Here is a 25,955-nt window from a genome sequence, read left to right as displayed (position 1 = left end):
CAGTACTCTCAGGCTTACTAGGATTGGGAAACCTTGCCCTGGTAAATTTGAGGTCAGACCGGTTCTCTGCTCTCGAACCCTGTTTTCTGTTGTTTAAGATGTTTATCAAGACAATATGTGCACAGCTGAACACAGACACTTATCAGGAGTTTTTGATTTTGCCCTTTGCCTTCTGATCTTTGCTTTGCCCTTTGCCTTGTGATCCTTATTGGCCTCAGAAGCATGTGATCTTTGTTCAGGTGGGCATCAAGGACCTACCAATATGTGATGTCACCCCTAGCAGCCCAGCTGTAAAATTCCTCTCTTTGTACTCTTTCTCTTTATTTCTCAGATCGGCCGACACTTAGGGAAAATAGAAAGAACCTATGTTGAAATATTGGGGGCGGGTTCCCCCGATACATCAACGCTGCTCTGATCAAATATATGCTACAATAATTGAAAAAATAACTGAATATAGAATTAAAAAAATAAAACCCTTGAAACCCTAGAGTCACAAGACGTTTTTTAAAGGTTACTTTCTATTTGATTATTTCTGATGCAGAGAAACATGACTTTTAAGCACAAAGACATTGAATTGCATTACAATAAAATTATATGAAAGTGAGAACTACACAAACTCTCCACACAAAATGACTCCATCCAAACCCCTGCATTAATACACTTGACCAAATTTTAGCAGGGCTTCTAGCAAGGCCATGTCCCTAGGATGACTCCAGTCCCCCTTAAAATGCCAAGAAAGTTCAAAGCTGTCAGTAGAATGTATTGTTTGTTCTAGCCAAGACCTGGTGATAAGCCAGCAGGCTTCTCAACCCCTCTTTACAGCAGTTACTTTAGAAAGTTTGCAATTATAATCCTTTCTCTGTCCCTTTGAGATGTAAATCTTCTACCACCTAGTGTGTTTTCTGAAGGACCTGGGATTAGTCTCTTTGAAACATAAACACTCAAGGGGCCAACTCTCTGTGGGAGGGTAAGGGCCTCACTTCCATGGGCACCTTCTTCCAACTTGCACAACTACCTGCTGTCATAAAGACATGAGCAGTTTGTTTCTTCTCCAGATAAGTGCCAATTTGCAAACCAAGATGGTTCAGTTACATGGACCAAACCACCCTTAACGCCCCTCCTGCCTTTCCTTTCACACACCCTTTCCTTTCAACAACAGTGTTGAAAAAGTATTCTGCCTTTTTTTGTTTTGGTGAAGCTGAGCTTGGTTTATCCTGGGCTCTCTTCCCTCTGCAGTAGTTAGTACTTAAGAAAATCTGTCTTTACTGCCTTTAAAAAGTATCTGGCTTTATTTCTCTTTGACAAAAGAAACCGTAGAAATAGTTTGAGGAAAATGAAAGATGCAACCTTTCTGCCAACTGTAGATGTGTTCTTGTACGTTTTTAAGTGATAGCAGTAGACATCAAATCGTGTATGTTGTATACAAATAGAGCTATGTTACAGTTTTACTTTAAATGTGAATATTTAAAATGTGCTGGAACCTATGCCCTCCTTTGTAATCATTTAAAATTATAAAATTTTTAGATATCAAGTGTGTGAGAGGTAATCAGGTGATTTTAAGTTAGCTACATGAGTAAAAAAGGTTCAAGTTCACAGCTTTGGAACACTGCTTTCCTAAAGTGCGATTTTCAGACCACCTGTATTGAAATCACCTAAGTGCAACCTCAAAAACGCAAATTCCCTGGCTCTTATCAGGCTTACTGACTCAATCTGTGGGTCTGGGAAAGACATCGGCATTGGTAGAAAGAAACCAGTATCTTGCATGAGCATTTCCTGGTTAATTCTAATAGCAAAGAAAGTGTGTAGCTCTGGAGCCTTTAAACTTCTGAGTGACCCAACCAACTGGCCAATGGTGAGTTTAGGAGGTGAATGGAGGTGGGTCCTGGGACTTGAAACAAAGGGACAGTGAGGTGGTCACTGCAAGAGTCTGGACAGAGTGGATGGAGTTGAAGGAGACAGGTGGTTTCAGTTGTAAATGACATTATGTTAAAGGACTAAAAAACACTACTATGCTGTCTTAATGCCAGCTCCTGGAGCAGGCACTCCTCTGATGTATGTCGTCAGCTGCCAGTAAGTTGACACAGCAGCTTTCAAACTTTTGTGCCCAAGACCAACAGTAAGAAATAATATTATGCATCAAAAGTCAATTATTATACATATATACACAGACATATCTGCATATATTGAAAGCAAACAAAAATGTCATGAAACGATATGACCCCATACTAAGGGGAGATACATTCTGATGTTTCCGATCCTAATCCACAGTCTAGTGTTCTGTTTTGCTTGTGCGTCTTTAATGCTGACCACAATGCTCAAACTAATTATAGGACCCACTAGTGAGTTATAACTCAGAGTTTTTAAAGCACCTGTAAATCTGCTCTGATGATACCAGGATGGCTTGCAGGAGCCAGCAAACATTGGAGCTACAAAAGAGACATCAAATTATCTCAGCTATATTTTACTAACTTCATTAAAACAATAAATCACTTTATGTTTTGCTAATAGCCTAACCGTCATCTGTGTGCTGACGCCAAATGCTGTGTGTGCTTTTATGGTTTGCACTCTCCGCACCAGGCTGTGAACCCCCACTTAGTCATTCTTTTCTTCTCAGTGCTTAGTACAGCATGTTAAGTGCTGTTTATAAATCATATAGAATATTATGAAATGGTATTTTAAATATTATGCAAATGAAAGTGAAAGTTTTAAAAATTTTGCTTTACTAAAGCTAATAAAATATTCAAACACAAAAATAACCATATGTGTCTTGTCACGTTCATTTATATACTTAACATAACTTCATCACTATAATTATGCTTTTTTGTTTAATTATCAATTGCTCATATAAGAAAAGCAAGTAATGTAGGGTAGAGGCCACTTTACCTTAAACTTTACCCTTTGCCTTGTATAATAACCACAGAAATAGTATTACTCTTCAGCAAAGTGTAGATGGCCCTCTCTTTTTTACTGCTCACTTTCAGCAATGATATAAGCTAATACATTCCTAAGTTTTTCAATAGCTTGAAGGTCACCTTTATCTTCATGGAGAGGGGCATGAAAAATGTTAGAAATGAGATGAAATGTTACTGAAATCAGTAATAAATACATCTATTGTTATTGAGCACATACAGGTCTTAAGAAAATTTGAAAGCATTCATTTACATTTTCCATTTAGAAATCTTCTATTACATGCATGTAGTGGTATATACCACAAATTGTTATTATTAAGATCATTGAAAGTAGGTCCACGTTATTTATAGCAAAATCAAATGTTGATATGAAAATCTAGGTCTTATCCTAACACTTCAAACTACTCAGGATCATGCAAAACCAAGAGTTAGATCATCCAGGGCAATCTCATGCCTCTCACCAGAGTGACAGGTAATCCAGGCTGGTGCTAATTAGCACCTGCCATACCAGGGTCACAGGGTTGATTCAGGAGTGCTCTCACCACCATAAAGCTTAGCACTTTCTGTTTGGTGCTTGTGGGAGGCTCTGTCACTCCATCTGGATGGATATGAATCAGGAAGCAACACTGTCCCAGTTATTGCCCGGTATCGTCCTGCAACTACTACAACAAAGTGCTTTATGGTGAAACTAACGTGACAGACAGCAGAGAAAAGAAATGGAAAGAAACTGGCTCTGTGATGATGCCTGCTGCTTGCACAGCCAGCCCTGAAGTCAGCCCCACCTCTGGATCTTTCACTTACAAGAGCCAGCATATTTTCTGGTAAGTTAAGCCAATTTTAATTGTCTTTTTACTTGTGTCTAAAAACACTCTAAAACTATCTATATGTATATAGTAGTGATTATAGTTCCTCATCATACAATGGCAAAAACTTAACTCAGAATATAGAGTAATTTTCCCAAAGTCAAAACTGGATAGAAACTCAGGAAGGTCTGACTATAAACCTATCTCTTTCTACATTACCATGCTACTATTAAAATAGCTTATGATGTGTCTAAGATCTATCAAGATTCAATTCAACACATTGAGAGCCTACAACATTAAAGAATAAAATTTCCCAGATTTTCCTGTGCCTATGTTGATTTAAAATTGTTTTCTCTGTTCTCCTCATGAGAATTTTTAATACCTGGTGATCAAATGGCATCAATCTTTCATAGTCTTTTTACTCATAGGGTGGCATAAAAAAGCCCTCATCAGATGAGGCATACTGGACAAAAAATGGTTCTATAGTGATTAAGAAACTCTGTGAGGTGATTCAGTGAATAAAATGTTAAATAGCTGGTGGAATTTCCTCAAGGCACGTTCAGGAAAATACAACATGAAAACAAATACAGGTAGCACACATGCCCACACTGCAGTAATGAGACCAAATCCAGGTGTTTGCTGCTCATGCCTCAGCTTGGCCCACCATCACCTCTCCCGCACCAGGCTGCAAGAGCCTTCACGATGAAATTTCCATGGCCCTACACTTCTGTTCCTTTCTCCAATCATCATAAAAGTGGTGAGATATATATATCTTTTCTTGAGACAAGGTGTCACTCTGTTGCTCAGGCTGGAGTGCAGTGGCGTGATTTCGGCTCACTGCAACGTCCACCTACTGGACTCAAGAGATCCTCCCACCTCAGCCTTTTAAATAGCTGGGACTCCAGGGTTTCCACCACGTTGGCCAGGCTGGTCTTGAACTCCTGGCCTCAAGCAATCTGCCTGCCTCAGCCTCCCAAAGTGTTTGCATTACAGGTGTGAGCCACTGCACCCAGCCTAAAAGTAATCTTTCTAAAACAAAAATATGACAATGTCACCACCTGGTTGAAAACTTATGTCTAACTGATCCATTCCCAAGATGAGGTCTATCCTTTAGCCAGGTATACAAGAGTTTTCATTCCCAGGCCCCTTCCTATCTTTCTGGACTCATCCTATGCTCCAATTTATACCATATTATTTAAAATTAACTAAAGGTACTAGGCTATTTCATGTTTTTATTAAAACTGCTAAATATGTCTTGAATGTTCCCATCTCTCTAATATTTCCTTCTGTGATGCTCATGACAAATACCCTTATTAGTTAAGACTCAGCTCAAATTCCTTTTATACTATGGGGCCTTTCCTGGCTATAGCCCCAGCTCCACTGACTCTATTATTAACCATTTCTACCTTTCTGCCTCCACATCTTTCATTGAGTTATTTGTTTTCCTCATTTATGAAGAGATCTCCCTGGATGTCAAGTTGACATCCTGCGGTAGCTGCAATTTTACATCTTATGGGTGCCAATACTTGATGAAGCAGTAGGCACCAGCTGTGAGGAAAGGGCATGGCTGTTTATTATAAATTCCTTCACTGCACAGGCTAGAGAGTATATTTATGAAATAGCAATTAGGAGATAAATCTGTTTGTAAGTTTGAAAGGTACTTAAAGGAGAGGAGGGAGCTTATACGATGAAGAAAGAATGGAAGAGCAAAGGGAGTCGAAGTCACTAAAGATTTACAGTTGAGTAATAAACAGCTGCAGAACCATGAAGTTTGCCAGAAAGAGGAGAGCACTGTAGTAGGGAGGTTATTTTCAGATTCCTTTCCCTCACTGCTTTTATCATGTTAAAATATGTTTTGGTATTTGCTGCACATAATTCTGAGATCTTTTATTTATTCCTCTGTCTTCCCCAAGATTTACACCCCCTATGAATTTAGAACCCACATGCTTTGCAGGAAGGAGAATATACTTCCAGCTTATTAATGAAGAGGCTTGGGAGGGCTGCAGAACGCACCAACAGCTCAGCATCCCACCAGAGTCCTCTCCAGGAGCAGAATGCATTATCATTTATGATTGTACTGTGTACATGGTCCTTTGGCCAATTTTCAATCTCTCCTACTATATGATTACCTTCGCCAATGTGAAATAATTTTCCAAGCACAGAGAAGGAGTTTTCAGCTTGCCAGTCAGGCCGGTTAATCACAATCACCCCAGATGGGCTTCTACAGCCAAATTTCTCAGGCAAGGGAAGTAGTGGAAAGCAAGAGTTTAGGAGTGCGCCCGTATGTGAATCCTGACTTTGTCAATTCTAGCTCATAAAACATGGGAGCAGTTATCTCATTTCCTTGGGACTTAAATTCTGTGTCTGTTAAAATGGTGACAAATTTACTTCATGGGGCTGGTGGGACAATTCAGTCATGTTACAACAACTCTTCCTCCTCTTATATAATAGTATCTGGTGGGAAGGCGGGATGTGACGAGGGAGATGGATGAAAATGGTTTATCTGCTCCACAATTCGAGTGCAGCCTGAGTGCCTAGGATAGACTTTGAGAGGCTTAGTTCCCCTTATTATTATGTGGTAACACTGACATCCTTAAATTGTCTTTTCTCCAATTCATGCCACTATTCACAAGTATTCATTGGCTTCGTGTTTCCTCTCCACATCATATGCAAACTTCTTTACTTGTCTTTTGAGGGACTCTTCATAGCATATGGTCCATTTGGGCCAAACTAACTTTCCAACTTACTAAAGGTAAGACTTTGTGTGGGCTGATAGGCATGCAAAATACTTATGTCTTGGCTTTGCCTACATGGCTATATCAGGCTACAATGACCCTTCTCTTTTCAGTTCCTAAAGCAGAAAAGTGTCATGCAATCTCATGTGATCAACATCAAATTTGGAATCAGGAGACCTGTGTTTGAAAAAGGAATTGGATATCTCCTGCTTGTTGAACTTTGGCAAATCACTCTCTAGTAATCTGACCTTCAGACTGGAGATGATAATACTTGCTTAACAATCACCCTCACAAGATGTGTGTGAATATCAAATGAGCTAGGGTATAGGAAAATTATAATCCTCAAATTCAGAACTCACTACCATGCTATCTTGTATTCCTTGCTTTGTTTTTATGAGTGACTACACTGGTTTCCTAGGTTGCAAGTCCACCAGAATTAGGGACCATATCTCAAACTTCCTTTGGATTCTCACTACAGGACTAGCATAGGGTTCGGTAACAACAAAGCAGCAGCAGCTACAATATTAATTTTAAAAAGTAGCAAATATGTATTTTCATACTTACTATGGCCCATGCATGGTTCAAATCACCACTACTACGAAGTTATGTAGGTAAGGAAACCTAATAGTTGTACTGTATAGTACAGAACTACCTGAATTGGAAAGGGAAGATTCTAAATGTTTTAATCAACATGTAAATCTGCATAAAGATGAAAGCAGGCACCAGGCAAGAGGACAGCAAAAAGTGAAGAAAAAACAGCAGGGTAAGTCCAAGAAAAGCTAAAGCACTGGAGAGGAGGTAGGTTTGTCCAAACCATGAAAATTCTAAGGACAGCAGATAATATGGTTTGGTTCTGTGTTACCACCCAAATCTGGCCTTGAATTATAATAACCCCCACGTGTCGAGAGCGAGACTAGGTGGAGATAACTGAATCATGGGGGTGGTTTCGCCCATGCTGTTGCTCTGATAGTGAGTTCTCACGAGATCTGACGGTTTTAGAAGGGGCTTCCCCCTTGGCTGGGCACTCATTCTCTTTCCTGCCACCCTGTGAAAAGGTGCCTTCCTCCATGATTGTAAGTTTCCTGAAGCCTCCCCAGCCATGCAGAACTATGAGTCAATTAAACCTCTTTTCTTTATAAATTACCCAGTCTCAGGTATTTCCTCATAGCAGCATGAGAACTGATGAATACAGCAGACATTGTTAACGTTTTGAGAGCTCCTAAGTAGGGCTACAATTAAAGACTGAAAGAGGCACTCATTAGGATGCCCTTAAGGGGCCCCAGTAATCTTACTACATTTTTCTTGTCTGTCTGCTTTCCCAGCCTCCTAAAACACCACTTTGTACCTTACCCTCTTTTCTCTCCTCAAATCTCCAACCCTACCTCCTTTCTACTCATATTAAGCAGATTCCTTTCGTTGCAATCAGAAGAGAATGTCCTCCGTCTCCTGCCACCACATCTACCCACCTACTTGCATCTGTGCCCATCAGCTTCCCATCTCTCCTGCTATTGGGGGAAACTGACAGGATCCTATCTAAGGTGAATTTTTCTACCTGGATTCCAGGTCTCATCCACTCTCACCCATTATGACAGAAACACTTAAGATTTAAAAAATATAATATTTATTAAAGGAAAATATGTAATAATGAAAAAAATGATATATGAAGGAGAGGGTAGAGTTTCTTGATTTCAAGATTGCTTGTTAGTGTTTGTTGGTTTGCCCTCATCCTCAATTCTTAATATTGCAGTGTCCTGGGGCTTCATTCTCTCTCCTCCTTTCTTCTCTACCTACTTACTTCCTTAAGGATTTTACTGAGCCTCCTAGTTGTGACTCCTCTTTATGCACTGAGAATCCCCAAATGTATTTCTAGTCCCTACTTCTCTAATACACTCTAAATTCATATAGACAGCTGTCAACAGCTCAACTTGGATGTTCGATAGCCATATCAATCTTTTAAAAAACTATTTTGAAATAATTACAGATGTACAAGAAGTTGCAAAATAGTACAGACAGGTCCCGTGTAGCTATCACCCAGCTTCCCCTACAATGACATCTTACAAAAAGCCATATCAATTTTAATATGTCCCAAATCAAACTATCCCCAGAAGCTATTTGACATTCAGTAAATATTTATTATCTCTTCTTTGTACACATGGCATTTATTAATACACTTTAATAGTACTTCTTATCTTATAGTTCATTCAATATGCATGTATGCATGCACACATATGCTTCAATAAACTATGAGCTTCTCAAAGGCAAGGGCCATGGCAATCTTTTATTTGTCTACAGCACGCGGAATAGTGACTAAACATTTCCTAAAACTATTTGGAACAAATAACCTTATTCAGGTCAGAATCAAAGGAGTCAAACAACTAGACCAAAGCCAGAGATCAATGGGCAAAATACTTATTTTGATAAAAAAAAAATTTGAATCAACAGTTAGTGTTCTTTAACCCTGAGAAAACATTATATAACACTTTTATAGTTGAGTTCAGTATGATTATAGATTAGCAACAATAACTATAAAATTTAGTGGGGGAGAAGGTTAAAAAAATGAGTATACCACTTTCTACTTAGGACTAGAAGCTTCGCAAATGCAGTGTCTTTAAGACAAATATGCATTAGATATATATCTTTCCTATTTAAAAAATCACAAAAAAGATCAAAAGATCTTCATTCAAAGATGTATATATCAAAAATTATAAAGATCAATGTAATTTAATATAAATATATAAACCTCTAGACACTGGAAAAGGCAAATAATTACACATACATGTATTTTATTTGGCTTTAAAAGTGTTACATCTTGAATAAAGTAAAATCCACTTATGAACAAAAATATGTATGTACATATGACAGTACACTTCACTTTGACAAATATTTTTCAATAACTGTTTCCCATTTTTCCACTTTGGCCTTAATGACAGTACTTTTATAAAGTATTATTAAGCCTATAAAGTCTCCAAAATCTTATTATATGTGAGGTTTGGCTCCAAAAGATGTACTATTATAGTGCATAAAATGTATAGTGATTTCTGTAAAAGACAGATAACCTCTAAGGTTTTATAATTTATTGTTAGCTAGACATTCGGTTGGATAGGTCTAGAAGGAACTATTTTCTCCATCTTTCGAGTTCCTACCTTGGCCCATAAAGCAGGAAGCTGCCCCTATGAGTACCAAGATGTCAAGTACTCTTCACCCTCCCATTTCTGATGAGAGAAGGAGTGGCATCTGATAAGTGCGTGGGGAGAAACAATTGATTATGGGTGGCAAGCTCTTTCCCTATCTTTTTCATATCTACCAGACTTGAAGAAGAGTATACACTCTTCTGGAATTGTTGTTCTCCCAGTGGTAAACATTTGTGAGTCAGGCCCAGACTTTTGCTGCAGAGAATTATATCTGTCCAACAATGGCTACAGAGGCTCTGAGAGTGACTAGCCTGAGTTGATGTGTGCTGAAATACACACTGCATTTCAAAGGCGTGGTTTTTTTTTAAAAAGGCAAACTATCTCACTGTCATTTTTATATTGATCACATGATAAAATAGTAGTACTTAGGACAATTTCACCTAATTTGTTTGATTTTTTTAAATGTGGCTATTAGAAAATTTCAGCCTCCACATGTGGCACACATGATAGTTCTGCTGGACAGCACTAATCTGGGGGCCACCTCTCTGGAGCCCGAGAATAGGAGGCAGCCCTTCTGACAAAGCATGTATGCTCTGCAGAACTGACTGTCCTTCCAGGGCTGTCTGAAGATTGAGTGCAGGGAGTAGTATAGGAGGACAAAAATAGCAGAAAACTGATATTGAAAACAAAGCCAGTCTCCAGGCCAATTCTACCAACAATAAAGCTGATATTTTCCTTTCTGCGGTACCTGATTCCTCTATCTGTTAACTGATTACAACTTAAGAATGGAAAATGACAATTATTTATTACTTTTTCCTGATTAAAATCCAAAGATATGACAGAAATATTTCTGCTCTCCTGGAAGTAGCACAAGCATAAAATTCAGGGATGAGTACGCAGCAAAGAAAGTGGTCTTGTCTAGGTCCTTAGGGGTTTAAGTTTCAAAAGCTTCTAAGATTTCAGTGGAGAGTTCTGTCCTGGGTGGTCCTCAGCTGAAACAAAAGTGGCACATGAGTGGGAAACCTGCCTGGGAAGCAGGTTTCTGAGTCAAGTGAGATTCCCTAGCAAAAAGACAGTGACAGCCACTGGGACACTTAACTGAGAGGAACACGGGGCTTCAGTGGGGAAATGGAAATCAGGAAGACAGAGTGACCAGCGGCAGGAATATGTGAAACAGATCAGTCTCTGCCAGAGGAGGCTGTATGGATGGACGGATACATTGTCTTTCCTCCATGGTAGTTATATGCCTCAGTTATCGTCCTGATTGGAGACTATTTAAAAATTTTTATTTTATTGATTGATTGATTGATTGACACAGGTTGCCTATTTGAATTGTGAGCTGAAGTTGCTGCTTTTTGCATGCCAGGCTACTTTTGCTTAAATTTTCTTCCAGGTGAGCAAAGTGAGACTGTGACTTCAAGAAAAACAACACAGAATTTGTTGTCATGATAAAATTGGAACTTTCAAGCAGAAATTCAAATTTTGGAAAACTTGGATCCACCACTGTAAGGCTGACAGCTTCTCAATACTTACAGACTTAGTTGCTAAGTGCTCATATTAATAAATTAGATTTTTTAAATATTCTCTGATGCAATCTATCAACATTTGGATGATCTATATAACTCAGTGAACTGAAACTTCTAAATGCCTTCATGCAATTGTATTACAAAATCATACCTGGGAAATGAATCCATTCAAGGGCAACCTAGACCAACAGTTTTAATGCGACAGGGTACAAAAAGTTCAATAATATGGCTTCATATTTCACACTGCAACTAGTCTTTAAGACTTTATCACATGTTGAGTTTCAGTGTAGTATCAAGGAAGAATACTCCAAATTATAGGCTATTAAAATATCTCTCCCATTTCTAACCTCTTATCTGTGTAAGGCTGGATTTTCTTCACCTACTTCAACCAAAACAACAACAGACTGAATGCAGAAACTAACATGACAATCCAGCTGTGTTCTATTAAGCCAGACATGAAAATGTAACACAGTGCTGTTTTTTCATTATTTTCTTTCTTGGAGATATAGTTGTTTTTCATTAAATATGCTATTCATGTCAACCTATAATGGGTCTACTATTGGTATTTTAAAATAAATTAAGTTTAAAATTTTGTCTTTAACTTTTTTTTTTTTTTTTTTTGAGACAGAGTCTCTCTCTGTCACCAGGCTGGAGTGCAGTGGTGTGATCCAGGCTCAGTGCAGCCTCCGACTCCCTGGTTCAAGTGATTCTCCTGTCTCAGCCTCCCGAGTGGCTGGGATTACAGGCATGCGCCACCATGCCCAGCTAATTTTTGTATTTTTAGTAGAAATGGGGTTTCACCATGGTAGCCAGGATGGTCTCGATCTCCTGACCTCGAGATCTGCCCACCTCAGGCTCCCAAAGTGCTGGGATTACAGGCATGAGCCACCGTGCCCGGCCTGTCTTTAACTTCTAATATGATAAATATTATTAGATATAACCTTCATAAACAAAAACTCTTTAGAATCCTCAATAATTCTTAAGAATATTAAAGCACCCTAAGATCAAAAGTTTTGAGAATGACCAATCTATAATTATTTAAACCACTTAAGCATAAAGTACCTACTTTATACTGTGCTACAACATAGGAAATAAGAGACAAAAGGCACCATCCCTGTCCTCAAAAATTTCCAATGTCATTGGCAATGTACTTCTCAATTAACACAACTTAAAAATTCTTTTACTGTATAATTTTTAAAAACTTTCATTTCATGTTTCTTATAAACATGTCTTTTATAGCTTAATATCTCCTATGGAAACTAATACTGTATATGGCACATAGCAAATGCCTGAATACTTCATGATTCACTCTGAATCTGACATATGGCATCAGAAAGTCATAATATACATTAAATAAACATTTTAATGTAAGTTTCAGACACTGATTACTCATGGTGAAAGATGTATTGCCATCCTTAGTTAAAAGATAGTATTGGCAATGTACAGACCCTGAAGTTACAGCTACAATGCAATCTTTTGATCAAGACTTAAACTTATACTATAAATTTCACTTTTCGATCAAATTATACTTTTTAAGATTAATTTATTCTACCAGATTTTTATGCCAACAGGCTGAATAATAGGATAAGGGAGGAAACAGTAGCTTATTTAGAGAATCTGAACCGTAAACAAAGATGCTCTTTTGCTGTTTCCATAACTCCAGGAGGCAGAACCAAACAGTGGAGATTAAAATTAGGCAAAAGATACCTTTTATTAAATAAATAAAGCAAGTAAGCAGGGATACTGGCTTAATTATCAATAGAAATGAGTTTGAAGGTTAGAAAGTAGGCTAGGTAAGAGGTTCTCAGTAATTTTTCTGCTACAATCCAAAGGAGACAACATGTTTCCCATTAGAAGCAGTGGTTTACGATGGCAACGAATCACAAATGGCGGGAGTTGGAAAGGCAGCACGTGCAAGGTGGGGGAAAGGGGAGTGGGTAAGTACCCATCCAATTCCAGGTTGAGAAACACTGGGCAAGGTACCAGAAGGATTTTTTAAACTGTATGATTACCTGGGAGTTTTTAAAGAAGGATCCTGGCAAACTTCTTGACAGCATTTCATAAGACAGAGAAGTATTTGCCATGCATTTATCTATGGATGTAGCAGTACCAGCTATTGAAAGCAAGTGGAAAGTATAAAACACAAACGCTAAGATTACACATATGCTCCCCAATACTAACCACCTAATACCAAGCAAAGTGTGGTCTGACCTGCCTTTCAGCCTCTTTTACAACCATTTTCCTGGATTTCTAACCCATTCACTTGTTCTCTGTCCCTTCTATAAAAATGCTTATAACAGCTGAACTGACAAGCAAGAGGAGCAACTCTAATCTGATTCAACAACAACAAAAAAAGCATTTAGATTTGGTACAAATACACTTTAAACATTTGCATCCTTTTTCCTTCTGCATATTAATCATCTCAAATGGCACACAAATTCTTTCTCTGACTACATGACATAATACTATTTGTAAGTATTTTCCCCAGAGATTCCAGGAATTCTGCAAATGTAAATGGCAACAGAATGGCTATTGCCATGAAAGTAAAGAGCCTTCTCTGGTATGTTCTACCAGTGGACTGGGCACTCAGTTCAGGCCTTGGGAATATTCCTTTCTGAATTCTAGTATCGGAACAACTGCTTATTGTTCTTGTTATGCACTTGAGAATTAGCTTACCAGTTCTTTCCAAAAATTCCTTTCTAAATTAAATGTGGGTACACATTTGAAAACTGCACACTGTGTATGAATAGTACACACTTACTTTACATTTTTAACATCATGTACAAGCTGTGGGAACATCTGGTGTTTCGCAAATTTGGGCAAATCCAGCTGCATTTCCTCTTCCAAATGTGTTCTCTGACATCTGCAGGTTGTGTTTCATTTTGATTTTTATACTCTCTATCTATATAGGGCAGCATTGTGTGCTTTCAAACATGCATTTTTTCCAACTTTATACTTTTCCTCTCTGAACTAAAAATTAAAAACTTGCCGATTAATATGAGAAAAAATGTTGTGGTTAGACTAAAGATGTAAATTTTAAATGTATCTGTCTCACCTCTCTATAATTTACTTGAATCAGTAGAAAATTGCCTCTTGAGAACAGTTTACAATAAAGAAATATATATGCTTGGATTATACCATCTGAGCTAAGAGAAAGCAATACAGTAATTAGCAGATTGAATCTTTACTGAGTCAGGTGCACCTCTAACCCAACGAAATACACATATGTGCACCAACAACTGTGCCACACATTTTCAGGGGTTGGCAGACATCTTGAAAGAAGTATAAGGTTAAGAAACTAAAGCGATGAGAATGTGAATAATTTAATGTGAATAATTTAAAATCACCTAACTTAAAGCATGGTAAATAACAGCTAAAACACAAATGGACTTTACAGCCTACTCTTATACTTAATCATAAATAAAAGATTGCTGTTGCCAAGTCTAAAACTCTCTGTCCCCTCTACATACACGCTCACAATTAGCAAACAGCCCCAGCTGACCATGCTGCCTTCCCTTCCTTCCCTCACATAAAATATTTAAAACAACCTCCAGCCTGAGGGTGGTGTGGAAAACTGCCTGGGAGCAAAGGCACCTCCACCTTCCTGGCTGACCTGCTGGCCTGTTAGCCCCAAAGGCTAGTTCACAAGTCTCAAATCTGAGCTGGTTCCTTGGATTTTAAACTCCCAACTTGGATCAGATCCTTCCCATATACAACCAGGTTCCTTCCTAGACTTTCTCATTTAGATTCAGCCCTGCTCTGGACACATCCCAGGACATGCTGCTCCTACTGAGCTAAAAATGCTCAGGGCTCTCTGGTTCCACCGCTCTCCCACAGTTTCTCGAATGGTTCCAGGTCCCCTGACTCTAGTTGCTTGTTCTGTGACTTCTTAGAGATAGCACAGTTCAGTGGTTAAGAGAAAAGGCCACGGGATAAATCTCCATGAGTTCAAATTGAGTTCTCTATTACCAACTTACCTTTGCTAAGCCTCAGTTTGCTCACCTATAAAATTGGGGTAATAATATTGTCTCCCTTACAGATTACTCAGCCACAACCTCTGTCTCAAGGAAGCAGAAGTCTAAGAGAGATTCCTGAAGCTAAACCACACAGCTGATAAGTGATAGGTTCAGAGTTCAAAGCCAGGTTTATATATCTCCAAACACATTCTTTTCAAATACATTATGCTCTTGTCTTTTAAATCATCCTTATTGGCCAGGTGCGGTGGCTCACGCCTGTAATCCCAGCACTTTGGGAGGCTGAGGCGGGTGGATCATGAGGTCAGGAGATTGAGACCATCCTGGCTAACATGGTGAAACCCCGTCTCTACTAAAAATACAAAAAAAAAATTAGCCGGGCATGGTGGCGGGCTCCTGTAGTCCCAGCTACTCAGGAGGCTGAGGCAAGAGAATGGCATGAACCCGGGAGGTGGAGCTTGCAGAGAGCCGAGATCCTGCCACTGCACTCCAGCCTGGGGTACAAAGCGAGACTCTGCCTCAAAAAAACAACAACAACAACAACAACAAAAAAACACTCTTATTTTTCTCTTTAAAAACAACAAAAATTATTATCTCCTTTTTATAGCAGTGGTTGTAAAATTTAAAACCAAGATATATTACTAGGGTTGCAATAATAAGAAAATAAAGAAGTACTTGGTTATCCACAACTATTAATCTAGTGATTTGGTTAAAACTAGCATTCTTCACAGAAGCTGGAACCTCTGCCTAGGCCAACCTCCAAATGAATGATTTGCAATTCTTGGCCTTTACAGTCTATTTCCAGGATAATACTAACTAAAATAACAATCTTTGGGATAGGGTACTGGGCAGACCTGGTGACTTGCAGGGAAGGAGAAGGCAACAGCAAAGATGGCAAGAGAGAAGATCAAACAGGAGCTCCAAAGGCGACAGAGTTTAGCAGTTGAGTCCAATGGCTAAGATTTTCCAGGAGAGAGAATGCCCAGAGTCCAAGTAGTGAAAAATGTCCATTTGTTTAGCAGCAGTGTATGGGTGAGGGGGCAGGAAAGGGGAGGAGGAGAACCCACATTATCTATTCTGAGTGAGGCTACACATTACTGAGGGATTGAGTGCAGTCAAAGGGGGCCAAACTGAGCATGGAGGAGACATCAGAAAACGCGATATGCACTCTCTTTGATAATTCTATCACCAAGTTATATACTGCATGATATGAATAAAATCTTTTTTATTTTTTTTTATGTTTTTATTATTTTGAGACAGAGTCTCACTCTGTCACCCAGGCTGGAGTGCAGTGGCATGATCTCAGCTCACTGCAACCTCCATTTCCTAGGTTCAAGTGATTCTCCTGCCTCAGCCTCCCGAGTAGCTGGGACTACAGGTGCACACCATCATGCCCAGTTAATTTTTTTTGGTATTTTTTTTTTCTAGTAGAGATAGGGTTTCACCATGTTGGCCAGGCTGGTCTCAAACTCCTGACCTCAGGTAATCTACCCGCCTCGGCCTCCCAAAGTGCTGGGATTACAGGCTTGAGCCACTATGCCTCGCCAATAACTTTTTTAAAGACTCAGGTTAACCCAAGCTAAGTTGTTAGCCTGGTTTCCGAATGCAGGTAATCTGGGCTGGGCACTGGAGCTCCTTTACATTTGTCAACTGGAAAGAACAGAATGACATATTTACTATAAAGTGACATGAGAATTGTAACATGTACTAAGTATACGTGTAAATGAGAATAGTCATCTCTATTTTAGCGTATTTGTACATCTATAATAGAGAAAAACAACTTCCCAATTAAAACGTCTCATTCATAGCAAATAAACAAAAACTTTTTAAAAAGCCAACATGTAATTATTTTCCATTTCAAGAAAGGAAATAAAAATAAAATCTACAGAATGTAGGAGCAATTTTCATTTCTTCTAATGTGCTCAAACCACTTTAAAATATCTTTTTGTTTACCTTGGTAACAGCTTTTGGAGAAAATGTAACTGCATCTACCACAGTGATGAGGTCACCTGGGTGGAGACGATCAAAGTACTTCATGCAGACATCATAGGCATGAAGCCACTCCGGTGAAGAGCGTGGGACTTGTTTAATGAGATGAGGGTCTCCAGTCCAGAACAACTTCTGTAACCAGATGGTGTACAGAGAGCTTGGGGAAAGCATCTGTCCATCCTTTTCAGGGATTTTGGGAACAAGTTTGGAAATAGACAAGATATTTTGACTTGAAAGAACTGGCTCTAGTGCTTCAAGAGGACTCATGTTTTCATCTGTCAGCTTTTTGTAATTAAGACCTAGCAGGAAAAAAAAAGAAAGTAGGTAAGTGGTTCATTCCAATGTAAACACAGAGGCACTTTCAAACACACACACACAGCCCTCTGTATGTCTGAACGCAAAGATCTATCAACTTAGCTATGGTAGCTAGTTTAGATTTTCTATTAGAAAGATCAAGAGATCTGAGTTCCAGTCACAGCCTGAAACTTATTCGGCTGTGTGATCCCAGATAGGCCATTCATCTTCTGTGTGCCTCCATTTCCTTGTTTGCACCCTAGAGATGACAATATCTCCATGCCTTTCAAATCCCCTGCAGCACCTATGTCTTCTTCTATCAGTGCTTCAACAAACTGCATTATATTCCTTTGTTATTTATCTGGCATTTCACTAGTTACTTGAAGGCAAGGATTGAATCTTATTCCCTTATCCTCTGTGTCTAGGCCATTGTCTCATTTGATTATTCAGAGAACAACTGATAAACTGACGGGAACTCTCACAATTATTGTGAATATCAAACAAACATAGATTTGAAAGTGCCTTGCAAATTATAAAGTATAAAAATTTAAGAGGTCTTAAAGTGTTTAATTTCTTAGTTATGAGCATAAAAACCATTCTAAAGATTTCCACAATTTATCAAAGATTCGAAGGCTCTTAAGTGTTCCATGCATATTTTAAACATATAGGCTCCAGTGGAATGAAATTCTGCTGAACTGCCTATTATAAAGTGTCTTGGCCTTGCCATTTATATACATAAAATATAATCAATGGGAGTAGTGAAAAAATCCTGGAGCAGAAGTCCAAAACTTTGGATTTTAGTACCAGGTCTACCACAAGTAACTTTGTGACTTTCAATAGGTTTCTTACTTTTTCTGGTATTTAATTCCCTCCACCATAAGTGAAAGAGTTGGAAAGATAATAACAAGTCGATTAGCTTCAAAATTCTGTGGTTTCAGAGCTCTGCCAACCATAATGCATGAACAGGATTGTGTACAGAAAATTAATCCCCAGATTTAACTTAAAAGAATGAATTCAAGCAGGGAAACAACCATCCTACCTGATGCAACAACCTTAAACTTCTTCAGCAGCCGAATGTGGGTTTCTGGTTTAATGGCACAGTTCCCCAAATCTGCACAGCCACAGTTTTCCAGAAGAGTGAAATAATACAGCAGCCTTTCGTGATCAAAGCCACCAATAGTGGGGTAAATATACTTGACCATGTGCTGGTGAAAGGCTTCTGGATCAGTCTTCAAAGTCTCAAAGAGATGAAGGTCTTGGGCTCTATTTTCAATTTCTAGTGTGGACAAACTGAAATTAAGAGCCAAAGGAACTGTGTTAAGATTTTGTTCCTTTATTAAAGTGATTTTTTTTTAACCAAGGAAGAAACACTACTTCTTATATAGTTCCCTTCTTCCTGCCTACTCAAAGACAGTAAACTACCACCAGAAGCCAGTCAGCCTGAATAAAGGAAAACAAATGTGTTAGATGCCTACTAACATTTAACTGACTACACACTCGTCATGTTATCTCATGGGGGTCTACAGAAATCCTGTGGAGTAGGCTTTACTTCAAGTTCCTGCAGTTGGGAGAGTTGTCTGATGTTTCCCAGCTAGGAAATAAGCCAACATCTGTCAGCATCCACTCTTAAGCATTTATTCATGTCATAAAAAGGGTTTAAAATCTATGATTCTTCACAGAAACATAAACAGGTTTATTATTTCAGGAATTTAGGAAATGATACAGAAAAATCCCTAAACTTTCAGGCTTAAGATTTACATGCAAGAGTCTTGAATTAATATTCAATAAACCCAAATTTTATGCTGTGTTCAGATGAAAGAAAAATAGAAAAAGAGGAATAATTAAACTTTCACTTGGGTTATCTGCAGAAATGCTACTTAAATAAAACACATATCTTAATATTTTCATCCTAACTTAGATGTCTTTGTAATCTAATTTTAAAAAGTCATTTAAGGTTAAACTCCTGGGAAAAGAAAAATTAAGGTATTTTTGCTTGGTTGATTGGTTTGTGCTTTTAGAAGGGGAAAGGAGGGGGTTAATTTTGGTCTTGTGCTTCTCCCTGGACAGAATCTGGACAGAGCCTGTGGTCTAGTGTAATCTCAATGCCCCTTACGTGATGAGTTTCATACTCCCTAATTGTAAGAGTCCTTCAGGCAGCCCTGCACTCACAGAAGTGCCCAGGTTCTAGGGTTCTTGGAAGCAGCAACGGAAGCATCTGGGGGCAGTTAAGTGAGACCTTGGGCAGCAATAAAGTTAGGCTTCAAAAAGTTCTAAAGCAGCTCCTCTGAAATATGACAATTTGTTTATTCAAAGTGCCCAAAGACATGTTTTTGGTTTATGTAGATAAAGTTAGTATAAATCATGTTTTAAAACTTTCAGGAGAATGTGACAACACTTGGGATAAAAAGGGTAATCTATAAAGTCAAAGCATCCAGTAATTTTTAAAAACTGGTCTTTTTACTTTTGCTTCAAGAAAAACCTTATTTTTCCATTAAGAGACAATGCAAACATTTACAAGAATATCTCTATCTATAAACATGTCCCCAATCTATAAAAATTTCTCTCACTGCCTCCTCTATTGGCATGTGCTGAATATTCTTCTGTTATTCATAACGTATTTTAACTACTTATTACCTTGTCTATCTCCTTTACTAGGCTGTGCTGCTTGATGGCACAGACCTTATTACATCATCTTAATCTCTAGTTTCTCAATACCAAGAACCAGTGTGTGGCACAAAGGAAACATTCAATATATGTCTTATGAATGCCAAATAGATGAGTGGATGAGCAAAAAATTAGGTGTCCTCTATGTAGAAGGTGCTGTGCTCAGCACTGGGGAGGATATAAAGACTTACAGCATAGAGCTCCCACTCAAGTTTGAAAATCCAGTTGAGTTATACATACTTACAGTAAAATAATGATGCAAAACAACAGTATCACCTGACAAAGGGCACACAATTATAGTCCAATTAAGAGAAGGATCACTAAAAGCTGTGACTGCAGAGTATGTAGAAATCAATGATAACGGAAGGCTTAGTGAAAGAAGCACTTGAATTTGGCATTGTAGGAAGGAGTGAAGCAGAAATAATGTGAACAAAAGTATCAAGAAAGCAAAAGGCCTGTACAAGGAACAGTGAATATAAATGGCTGGGTGGTCAGAAAATATACTTGATACTATCACTATTCAAAGAATACCATCATCTCTGAAAGGTAGTGTACACACAGTAGTATAGGACAGTTAATCACAGAATTTCTGATGTTCCTTCATAATTTGCAAAATGAAGTCTGAAAACAATGTAGTAAGGGAGTAAATAAGAAACTGTGTAGTCGCAATAAAAGGAATCTTATTGACAAAGATTTGCAGGCAGAACAACATGCTGAACGGAGGAAAGAAAACAAATTTGTATTTATCATGCTGACTACTTTCTTGCTAAGTTAAAGTTGGGTAATTATCAACTTACAGATGATAAACTGCCATTCAGAGAGGTTATATGACTTGCCTAAGACAGAGTCCAGATCTGTCTGGACTCAAAGTACACAACTGCTCAGGACATCACAAAGCAACCATCAAGGTCAAGCACCCATATCAACAACCACTTCAAAACCTGGATTCTTTCTGCAACACAGATATGAGTTCTCTCTCCCAGCAGCAATAATCGAAAAGAGTTCTCCTGTCATACTTCATTCGTAACACCTTGATAAACAAAGTATTCAAGACAGACTCATCTACAAAATGGACAATGACTATATCATAACAGCTTTAGTTCATCTGTGTTTGACTTGATTATGAATACAGTCTCTCTCAATCAACACTACTTTCCCTCTTGCCCACTCACTTATTCTTCTGTGCCTACAATTTAGTTTGCCTGCTGTGCAATTTTACCTAATTATCTTGTCAAGACAGATACTGGAATACCTTTACTGACACATGATAAATACCCAAACCTCCCTTTTCAGTAAATTACAAGGTGCTAAGATCTTTTATAGATGCTAGTAATCAATAGCTCATTTTAATCGTTTCCATTGAAAGAAGCTGTTATCTTCCCTTTGGAACAAGAAAAGGGAAATCTTCCTTTGAAATCTTTGTTTAGAAAAAAATTCCACAGAAACCATAGTCAAGAGAGTAGAAAGAAATACCATGAAACCACTGTGGACTTTTCACTCATCAAATTAATCATTACTCTGCAAACCTGTTTAAGTGATTTTTCCTGAACCAAGTTTTAGTTATAAAGCAGCTTATATACAGAGTGCATATTTAACTTTCAGAGATTAACTAACAGAAGAAGGCAGCATTAGTTGTACTCAATGCACAGAAATAAATTATTAGTACTAATCTCATGATTAAGGTGTTCTGTAATGGCTCCCAGCTGTCAGTCACCCAAAAATGTGATTCAAGAACATCATGTATTGAAAGGACTTTTATTTGTGTAAGAAAAACAAATTTATTTAAATACATTTTTCTTTACTCAGCTGAGATGGAGTGATTATAAAAATTATTAGCTCACTGAAAGGAGTGCTTAGAAGGAAAGAGGAAGGAGGAGGCAAGAAGGAAGAAGGTGAATAGGAGAAGGGAGAAGGCTGGTGGGAAAGGGGGAAGAGAGAATAAAGAAGATGGGGAAGGGCTGGAAGTGAAAATGTACACATAACCTGCCAGCACTCTTGTTTCTATTACCTCATTAACACTCATAATAACCCTCTGCAAAAGGTCTAATTATTCCTATTATCTGAAGGAAGCTGAGGCTCAGACAAAAATCACACAACTAGTAAAAGATGGAGACTGATTCCGAGTTGGGTCTTTCAAGTTTGGCTTTCTGCTTCTACTCAATAAAGCAGTGAGGCTGATATTTTCACGCTGAAATTTTATGTTGGGCACAGTTCAGCTGCAGTGGCTTGTCAGCATTTTCCCCAAAGACTAACCCTAAGAGCATGAAGATCCATGAATCAATGTGAATGACCATCACTGCTGGTGAACAGTGGCCTCACCACTGACTACTGAGCAACAAGACAATCTACCCTCCAAATCACAACTGCTCCTGCCTGAGGAAGTCAATCCAAGAACTTAGCACATAAATGCCTCAGGATGATCTTGATGTAGCAGACGATCTATAATGCAGCCTGACAGCTGAATATGTGATTACTCAAGAAAAACGTGGTCAAGATAATCATGGCATTTTTTAGTTTTGCCAACATTCTGGCCAAGTGTCTGCAAACTGAAGAATGGAATTTTACTAACTTTTCAAGAACACCCAGGGAGTTGATGAGAGAATCAATAAAGAGCATCTTAGAGTCTATTTCTCATCATGCTGATATTCAGTGAGTTCCTTTATGGAATGTTTTATGACAGGAACAGAGTAAGAATGTTGAAGGCCATATGAATAGGCTTTGTCTCTTCTACAAGGACAACCTGGTATCCCTAAAGCCTTTTAATTTCTCATAGAATGTCAATTCTGACTTGTTTATATACTTCATATTACTACCTTGCCAACAAAAACAGTTTTAAGAAACACCATAGCATAGAAATAGTAATAGACACCACTTACTGAGAACTTACTAGTGCTAAGCACTATGTCATCTGATTTAATTCTCACAAAGCGTATATCTTATCATGGATACCCATACTGACTTGAAAAATAATTGTTCAAAAATCAGACGTGCAATGTTAGGTTAACAGGGCCATGCGATGGGTCTGGTAAATCTACCCTGTTTCCAGAATTAATAATAGTAGCTACTATTTTTTTTAACACCTACTACATATCAGGTATTCTGAATAAATCTCTTCAATCTCACAGCAGTTCTGCAAAATGGGCTGAAAATAGTCATTCTGCAGAGGAGAAAACTTAGGCTGAAAGAGATAAAACAAGTTGTCTATCAATAATATTCTACAAGAAGGTCACAGAGCCAGCGCCTGAACCAGGTTTGCATAATTTAAAGCCTGTGCACTTTCCACAGGCTATAAACATACCAAAATGCATTTTCCTGTTTATGTTTGGTGCCACTATCAGGCATTTTTGACTATTTGGAGAAAAACAGTGTTAAGGATCACAATATGAAAATGAAGGTTACAGGTTACAGATATATGGAAGGAATCGCTTCCGCTTTCATAATGGCAGTAATCAGTATTTCTGGTTTTGAGGATTTCTAGATTTCTTCTTAGGCACAATGCAAATCACAGTCCTAATCAAATAATCTGTTCCCCTAGACCAAAAGAAAGAGCAAAATCAAATTTAGAGCTCAGTTTTAACAACTGTGTAAGACCTATAATGTGAATATGGACATTCAACATTCCTACTCTAACAAATATTTTCCCTGGTCTTGTATTTTTGTTTTAGTTTTCAATGTCATGATATACTTTTAATAATCTAAGTTACCTTAAATCCTGGGGGATTCATAACTAATAGGGGTTAGATGCTCCCCTCTCTCTATATTAAACACTCTCACACTAACTCCTCAAGTGAGTCAGGGTTCTTCAAGGAAAGAAGAGACATAAGAGCCAGAATTTAGAATTCTTTACCACTGTAAAGAATTACAATAAATATTTATTTAAAATTAAATAGCAACCTGGACACAAACCTATGTGAACAATAGTAACCTTCAGGCAGAAATTCTGTCTTCCGTTTCAATTCAGAAAAAGGTAAGGCAGATGCAATATAGTTTACTCATCTCTCCTCAGATAGACCTTGTTCTTACCCATTCTTGCCTCTGGGACCAAAATAATCCTACTAGAGAATATGAAATCAGCTCTGAAAAACAGCACAGCACATTCAGAGTCCCTATGACCTGGGACCCTCCCCATGTGTATGAAGGAAACAATAGTAAACTAACCAACATTGAAGAAGGTGGTATTATGATCTCTAGCAACCAAGATAAATCACTTTTATAACCATTTGAGTGACCAAAAAGTAGATATTAGAGTGAAACCAAGGCATAGGATGTTTTGACCTTGAAATCTGCTGTCTAAATAAGAAGGGAAAAGATGGAAGTTGTTACTGAGTCTGGCAGTATAAAGACATGTCCTGTCCTCCATTTAGTTCTCCTTTGCTTACTCTGTCCCAGCCAAAATGGTCTTCTTTTAGTTACTCAAAAACACCAAGAACTGTCCTGCCCTTCTTTTCTGATGGCCTAGAATGCCCTTTCTTCCATTCCTCTTCATTAGTCAGCTCTTTCCTCTTCACATCCAAGAGAGGACTTCCCCATCTACTTCGTGTGCATTTCCTTTATGGTACTTACTACAACATGCAACTTGCTTTTCGGCAGCTTTTGTGGGGGTCAGGGTGACAGGGGAGGGTTCCCTATTAGAATATAAGCTCCATTAGGGCAAGGATGTGTCTGTCTTGTTCAGCACTTAACACTATGCTTGGAATACAAAGATACTAAGTAATAATACTAACATTTGATAAATAACTGTAGTACTATTATATCAGCCAGAAGCATCCTCTGCATTTCAAAATGACCCTGTGTCCAAAACTGAAAGGTATTAATCAAATCAGCAGAATTAACAAGAATAACATAAATAATCATAATAGCCTTGATATAGTTTGGTTTCGTCCCCACCCAAATCTCATCTTGAATGATAGTTCCCATAACCCCCACATGTTGTGGGAGGAACCCAGTGGGAGGTAACTGAATCACGGGGTGGTTACCCCCATGCTGTTCTCACAACAGTGAGGGACTTCTCATAAGATCTGATGGTTGTCAGGGGCTTTTCTCCATTTGCTCTGCACTTCTCCTTCCTGCCTCCGTGAAGAAGGTGCATTTCTTCCCCTTCGTCTTTCTAAGTTTCCTGAGGCCTTCCCAGCCACGTGGAACCGAGTCAATTAAACCTCTTTTCTTTATAAATTACCCAAGCTCAGGTATTTCTTCACAGTGGCATGAGAATGGACTAATACAAATTTAAAAGAGCCACTTGGTTATACATTTTCCACAGATTTTCTCTAATCTTCAAAACCCTCTACGGGGAGGATAATGACCTCTGTAACCCAGAAAACAGCGACTCTAGAGGATTAAGAAACATGCTCCAGGCTACATGGTTGGTGGCTGCGGGCAGATTTGGATCTTGAAACTTGATCTGACTACAAAACCCATGCTGTCATCAATAGGCCACAGGTACTCTGGTAGTTACTATTGTCTATAAAAATCCACCAACATGTCTAGAATAGCCAGAGATGGAGATGGCTACTAAGTTTGTAATGAGTGACAAATCAGCCTTGAGTCTGGGGGGCTCAACATGCCCCAGTGGAACCAAGAGGCTGAGGGAGCCAGTGTCTGCTAGTTGGAAGTGATTCTAGGCATTCATGGCCACTCAAAGCCATCACTGCTATTTAAAACTAGGAAGATATTAAAAGAGCAACAAAAACAAAAGGCGGGAAATGGAAAAAAAAAAAAAAAAAAGAGTCCAGCAACTCAAAAACATATGTGTTTATGAGAATTATCTCTGACAAGAGTGAAATTCCAGGAAAAACTTCCATTAATGAAGCTGTGATCATGTGTCAGGTACTACAGGTTAGATATTTTACCATTAAATAATTTAATTTGTATTACTCCTTGCTTAAAGTGGAGGAAAATGAGCTTCAGAGAAGGCAATTATCTTGCCCATG

The 25,955-nt window shown here is 38.4% G+C and overlaps 1 protein-coding gene across 1 annotated transcript in view; it reads right to left on the bottom strand.

Moving 5' to 3' along the window:
• Positions 1-25,955, bottom strand: part of NBAS (NBAS subunit of NRZ tethering complex) — a 387,713-nt gene that overhangs the window by 91,094 nt on the left and 270,664 nt on the right. Inside the window, exons 43-44 of the mRNA XM_055254044.2 lie at positions 18,401-18,651; positions 17,032-17,366 (exon numbers count right to left, since the gene is read on the bottom strand). Coding sequence (XP_055110019.2) covers positions 17,032-17,366; positions 18,401-18,651 — 586 coding nt within the window. The remainder of the gene's footprint in view (positions 1-17,031; positions 17,367-18,400; positions 18,652-25,955) is intronic.

This window comes from Symphalangus syndactylus, chromosome 18 (assembly GCF_028878055.3).
Source record: "Symphalangus syndactylus isolate Jambi chromosome 18, NHGRI_mSymSyn1-v2.1_pri, whole genome shotgun sequence".
In the NCBI taxonomy this organism is placed as follows: Eukaryota; Metazoa; Chordata; class Mammalia; order Primates; family Hylobatidae; genus Symphalangus; species Symphalangus syndactylus.
The sequence above is the reverse complement of the archived record's forward strand: the minus strand, read 5'-3'. Positions and strand labels throughout refer to the sequence as shown.